Source organism: Artemia franciscana, unplaced genomic scaffold (assembly GCF_032884065.1).
Source record: "Artemia franciscana unplaced genomic scaffold, ASM3288406v1 Scaffold_320, whole genome shotgun sequence".
In the NCBI taxonomy this organism is placed as follows: Eukaryota; Metazoa; Arthropoda; class Branchiopoda; order Anostraca; family Artemiidae; genus Artemia; species Artemia franciscana.
The window spans coordinates 103,351-109,528 of NW_027063873.1; the positions used below are offsets into that span (position 1 = coordinate 103,351).

General features: G+C 33.5%; 1 protein-coding gene across 1 annotated transcript; it reads right to left on the reverse strand.

Moving 5' to 3' along the window:
• Positions 1-3,898: 3,898 nt before the first annotated feature.
• LOC136043137 (putative nuclease HARBI1) lies at positions 3,899-4,276 on the reverse strand. The gene has a single exon (XM_065728067.1). The coding sequence runs from the start codon at positions 4,274-4,276 to the stop codon at positions 3,899-3,901; it is 378 nt and encodes a 125-aa protein (XP_065584139.1).
• Between the last annotated feature and the right edge of the window lie 1,902 nt (positions 4,277-6,178).

Sequence of the window (6,178 nt, forward strand, 5' to 3'; positions counted from 1 at the left end):
TGATTTGGCTAAAAGTCTTGGAAGTATTTTATTTCAAAAACATCTGATACAATTAATTGTTTTGTAGAGATGACAAACAACAGCATTAAAACTGGGTATTTGCTTAAATAAAAATGTGTCCCTTCTGTTGTAAAGCATTTTAGATAGATTCTAAGCAAACCATGGGTATATTGCTGTGACAAATGGTTTTGCTTAAATGAGTTATTGGAAACAAATAGCAAATGTAAATTTTGTTTATATAGTATTTTAAGACTAGAGTATCACAAAGCTAAACATTCAAATTGTTTGATTGTGACTTAAGTAAACACAATTCCTGATGGAGTTTTGTTGATACCTGTCTTAAAATTTATTTTTCTAAATATAATATATTGTTCATGGGACAGTAGTGAAAATAGCAACTATGACGAGTTTTTTTTTTCATTATTTTCTTTTGTAAATAATTGTTGTTATCTAGTTACATTTGTGTTCCTTGCTAAGTGGTTGGTACTCTGGGTTGGGAATCCTTTGGAATGCAATCCCTGCTGGAGCTTTGTTGACACCTGCCTTGAAATAATTTGGCTGACTAAAATGTACTGTTTATGGAAGAGTATTGAAAATGCCTGTAAATCCAAACTTTTTTTTCAATATTTTGCTTTTTAAAATACTTGTTTTACTCTGGTCATATTGGTGTTCCTGGCTAAGTGGATAACACTCTCGGTTAGAAAGTCTTTGTCCACAGGGTACAGGTTTGATTCCTGGCATTGCCAGTTTATTGTATTTGGAATGGGGGTCACTGATATCACTCAGTAATCTCAGGCAGATTTAAACCAGCTCTAAGATAGTTGTGGTAATATATCAACAGTATTCATTATTGTCTCCGCCATATCTTCCTTTTTTCTTTTTAGTAGATTTGACATTGAATAAAGTTAACAGTATCCTCTTAAACCTGATCTTGTAGAAGAGTAACTTCAGGTGAAAGTAAATTTCCCATATTTTCCCCTTTGCTTCAATATCATCATGAAATACCAATAGCTAAACCCTTTAATTTTTTGCTTTTGGTGCACCATTTAACATCAAATTTCCATGAATTTCAGCACAATTCATAATAACATTACTAGTTAAAGCATATTTGTTCAGCTATTGGATCATAAGCTCAATACCACCTTCAATGAAAACATAGTGTTATTTCTGAAGAGCTGAAGGTAAACTCTTTATGAAATCCTCATATTGTCTTGACCTTAGTAACATAACTGTAAAATAAGATGTTTATTCAGTAACCAAGCTTTTCTTTTAGGTCCAGATGGAACAACGTACTATATTCCAAAAGATATGTGCCCAGACTTTGACCCTGCTACTCAAGCTGCATCACAGAGTCAAGTAAATCCGCAAGATTTCTTGGTAAGTAGATTATAAGGAATCCTCTATCACACATTTTAGTTCTTGTATTATCTGGCCTCTGCTCTCTGCAGGCAATACATGACGTATGTATTCTAAATATTACAAAAGATAAAAGAACATGAACCATGATTCATTGTATGGATTAATATTTAATCTGTTCTCTCATAAGGACCCTATTTTTATTATTTTCTTTTTTAATTAGAGTGGCATTACTTTAAGAACCTGTTGCAAATAAGCCATGCCTTCTGGGCTTTTAGGCTATGCTCCTACAATCAAATTAATAACAGACTAAAAAAAAAAAATTCCAAAATTAGCCTTTCTGTAAACTCAAGTATTTACGTGCTTTTATACTTGAGTTTATGTGATTTAATAATTTTAGACCAGTGCTGCGTCTTGATCTTTAGAATTTACGAGTTCCTGAATTCCCTAGAACAAAGTTCTACTTTGTCTTCTGGATGTGTTTTTGCTTACTTCCTGAGTAATCAAGAGCGTATGAATAAACAACAATAAAAATCTCTCCAATTTAGGGTTTTATAATCACTTAGGTTTAAGTTACTTTTATTCTGGTTTGTCTTTGTCATATTTATTCTTACTTTTGCAATTGTCAAGTATTCTTAGAGAAAGATAAACACCAGCTAAAATATATTTTTATAATATGCTAAATTTTTGCTGCATCTGCCTTTCAGATACTAAAATTATAAACTTACCAGTTTTTTAAGACTTATTGATGCTTTTGCGTGTTTCTCAAACACTGTTGGTAATCTTTTGCCTCAATCTAATAGTTATGTTTTGTTTTCTTCTCTAGTTTGGTTAAAAGTTGTTATTGTAGTCTGAAAATGTTTTCTTTTTTCTTGCTTTCCTTCTAAATACTCTGTAGTGTATCTTCTTTCTCGGTTATAAATTAATAAATAAGTAAACAAAACCATCAAATATAAGTGTAGTAACTCCCACGCTTATTTCTCATATTCAACCATTATATATGCCGGAGCACGCAGCACCACATCACCGCGTGTCAGGGTCAGCTAGTAGCTACATAAGTATACTTTCTCAACTTTTATGGTGTTTGAAATGAGTCTAAAACATAATATTTTATTCAAGGTTCCCATCAACGTAGATAGAGATGAAGATTTATGGAAAAATAAAAGGACCGAATCATCAAAGAAGAAGGACGAAGAAGCCAGGGCTGTTCTCATTGAAATTATGAAACTAGAAGCAACTCAGAGACTGATGGATAGCAAACACAAAGGGCTAAGAAATTTCAATAGTAGCTGAGCAAATGATAAAAAAGGGAGTTAATCTTCCCAGTGATCTAAAAAGGTCTGGTGAAATGGTTGAAACGCAGTCGAAAAATATGATGCAGCGCGCGAAAAGTTTTACTGACAATAGTAAGAAAATAGGTGAAGCTTCAAAAGAAACCCTCATTCTTTGATGATATATATGATATCCTTAAGGATAAAGCAACCTTTAATCCAGTAATGGTCTATGAAAGCATTAATGGTCAACAAAATCCAGCCTCTGAATTTAAAGATATTGAAGATGAGGTGGAGGAATTGCTATACCATAGCAATTCTCTGTCAACTTCTACTGGAGTAGCAAAAATAGTGAAAGCAAGTCTTAAAAAGCCTAGTGGAAGCAAAGCTATTCAGGAAATGATCAATGTTATGAGTGGCGTATTCGAAATATCCAAGCAGACAGAGAAAAGGCAGAGGGAAATAGCTGATGAAAAAAAAATAGAGATGAAAAAAACGAAGAAGCCTAGAAGAAGAGACACGAAGAAAAATTAGAAGTTGCGCGTGATCTCAATGCAACACTACAACGACTCCTAGAGCTTGAGACTAAAAAATTCAATGCTCTTCAGAAACTGTAAACTTATATGTTGATTATTTTGTCGTGTATTATATTATTCGAACTAGTCTAATTTTGAGCGTATCTAAATGCTAGGTTAAAGCTGGAAATGAAACATCGAAATCATTTTAACAGCACAGTATTACACATACCCAAATAGCATAGTATATTGAAAACAAAACATTAAAACATATTAATAAGTCGACTGCGCTTGGCTTTACCTTCATCGCTCTCATGGGCACTTTTGAAGGGAGCAACTGGAATTTGTAAGTCCAATCCACCACTTGGATCTACAAATGTCGTGTTCATGCCATCCCCATTTAAAATACAAATATTTTGTAATACACAAGATGCAGTCACTATTACACTAGCCCTTTCAACAGTTGTATTTACAAATTTAGTTCTTCGAAATCTATTTTTAAGGTCACCAAAAGCATTTTCGATAACTACCCGTGACTTTGACATTTGCTTATTGAACGCTTTTTTTTGAAGTAACTGCACTTGAGTCTTTTAAAACTGGTATCAACCATGAAAGGCAAGGAAAGGCTGAGTCACCAATTACGTGATAATTTGAGTTGGTAAAATATGCATTCTTTGATGTTTCAACTTCAAACGAGAGAGATGAGTTGCAAAGAACTCTACTGTCATTGGCTGACCCTGGGAATCCCACACTTACTTAGGAGAATAATTTATTCGGTAGGCACACAGCAATAATTATTATTGAGTGGAACATTTTCCTGTTTAAGTAGGAAATCTGGTCACTTTCAGGGGCTTTAATCTTAACATGGCATCCATCTATTGCATCTATAATCCCAGGCACAGGCAGTCCAGTCTTCACTGAGGATTCAAAACTTAGTGCAATATCGCCCACTTCACTTGGACCTGGCCACCTTATAAAGTCTTTCACACCAATAAAAGCTAAGATATTGCAGACTCTTGTGATGGCTTGCCAAACTGATGTTACTGATCTTGCAAACAGACTTGACAATTCCCGTAAATAGCACTGTGTGGCCAAGTACCATACAATTATGAGGCATGTTTCTTGGATGGTCATTGGTTCAGTTCCGGCCTAGCCTTTCATCTCTATGTGTTTTGTCACATAGTCTTCAAGCTTTTTGAAGGTAGTTCTTGTCATCCTAAAAGGGATAAAATGCATTTATTGTACTTATGAATAAATTAATAAAGGGAATGAAGCTACATTGATCTTACTTGTTATTCTGATTGCTATAAATATTAGGCAAAATTAGCAATGGCTCCTTTAATATATATTATCCAGAAATGTACACAGGGAAAGGCTGGAGATTTTGGGAATATTTTCGAAATCAACAATGGAACATAGTACAGTGCCCAGGCTAGGCCACTAATAAAGATAAGAGTCAAATTTTCATCATAGGTTACATGGCTAAAGTTTACTACTACTTCTAGTGAAAATTCGTGAAGACTACATCTTTATCTGACAATCTTTCAATCAATCAAGTGACTGATGAACCATTCTTGATACATGAGTCTTCTGTCAATAGACTGATGGCCGTTTAAAATATGACAGCTCATTCATATTTCAAGGGTCATTCCATGAGTAGAGTTCTCCTATTCCAGACTAGGTCATTTGCTTCTTGACTGATGACTTGACAATCATACATTAACCAGAAAAAACCATCCAGCTTGCTAGTGCAGATGTGCATTTAATTTGCTGAAATTCTATGAAACTGATTAAATAAATTCTAATTTAGTTATTAGTTTATCATTTTTAAAATTAAAAATTAAAAATTAAAAATTTTAAAATTTAGTTATCAGTTTTAGCATGTAGACACATCCCTGAAAGTTTCATTTTTCCCAACCTAACGCCTTTCCAAGATAGTAAGAAGTCACTAAACTAGAATTTTACTTGCTATTTGACTGAAATTTTAAGCCAAGTCTTTTTTCTAAACTTAAGAAGTGTATTTGTAAATCTTGATTGGGGTTGAACAAAGTTGTGAAGCTGAGAATACTGGATTTTCCCTTCTGAAGACATTGTCATGCAAAGACAATTATTTGGTCAGATAGTAGCTCATATGCATATAACACAGCTGTGTGCAAATTATGATTAAAAATCTATCGAATTTTCCTAAAAATTCCACATGGTCATGAATATCAACTTCTGAAGAACCATTAAATCAATTGGTTGGGCTAAAATGAAAATACATACAGTACCTTTTTATTTAGCCTAGTTTTAAAAGCATAGTGAGCCAGTTCCACAATTGTGGGAGGTTAACATCTGCTAGACCTACTCATAATACCCTGAGCATTCTACTTTACTGAATAATAAAGCTTTCTCAAAAATTTAACTAGATGTGTTTAAACATTGAATAGGCTTGGGAAGAGGGCTACTTGCACTCCAATTTCTTTTGACTCTTAAAAAGAGTGCTAGAACTTTTAATTTTTATTCAACTTAGCTCCTTTAAAAGTTTCAATAATATTTCTAGCTGAGCTAGACCTATTTACAGATCTTTGAAACCTCATTAATTTGGATTGAGCAAAGTTGTAGTAAAGCTAAAAAAAGCTTTCTTGTTCTTTCTTTAAGCAAGAGACCTATTTTCCAATATTACTTTCATATCACAAAGATTTTAAAGGTCACTGCTCTCTGAAGAGAGAAGGGGTGGATATAGATACTTCAAAATATCCTCCTTGGTCCTGGGACATACTTTAGTCTGTAGACTCATCTCTGAAATTTCATTAGGATCAATTTTTAAAGAAGGCTCAAATTTAAAGAAGACAAATATGGATGAAAATTGATAAAACAAGCTCTAAGATTATCTCCCATCATTTTAGTCCACATTTCAAGCAGGATTCTTAAATTTTGATTAGACAGCTTTGAACTAGCTGCTTGGAGAAGGGGCTAGCTAGCCTCCAGTCTTTTTGGTCAGTTAATAATGAAACTAGAACTTTTAATTTTTGTTCAAATGAGCCCTCTGCTGAT

Coding starts and splice junctions, on each gene's coding strand:
- LOC136043137 (XM_065728067.1), bottom strand. CDS start 4,276: ATGACCATCCAAGAAACATGCCTCATAATTGTATGGTACTTGGCCACA.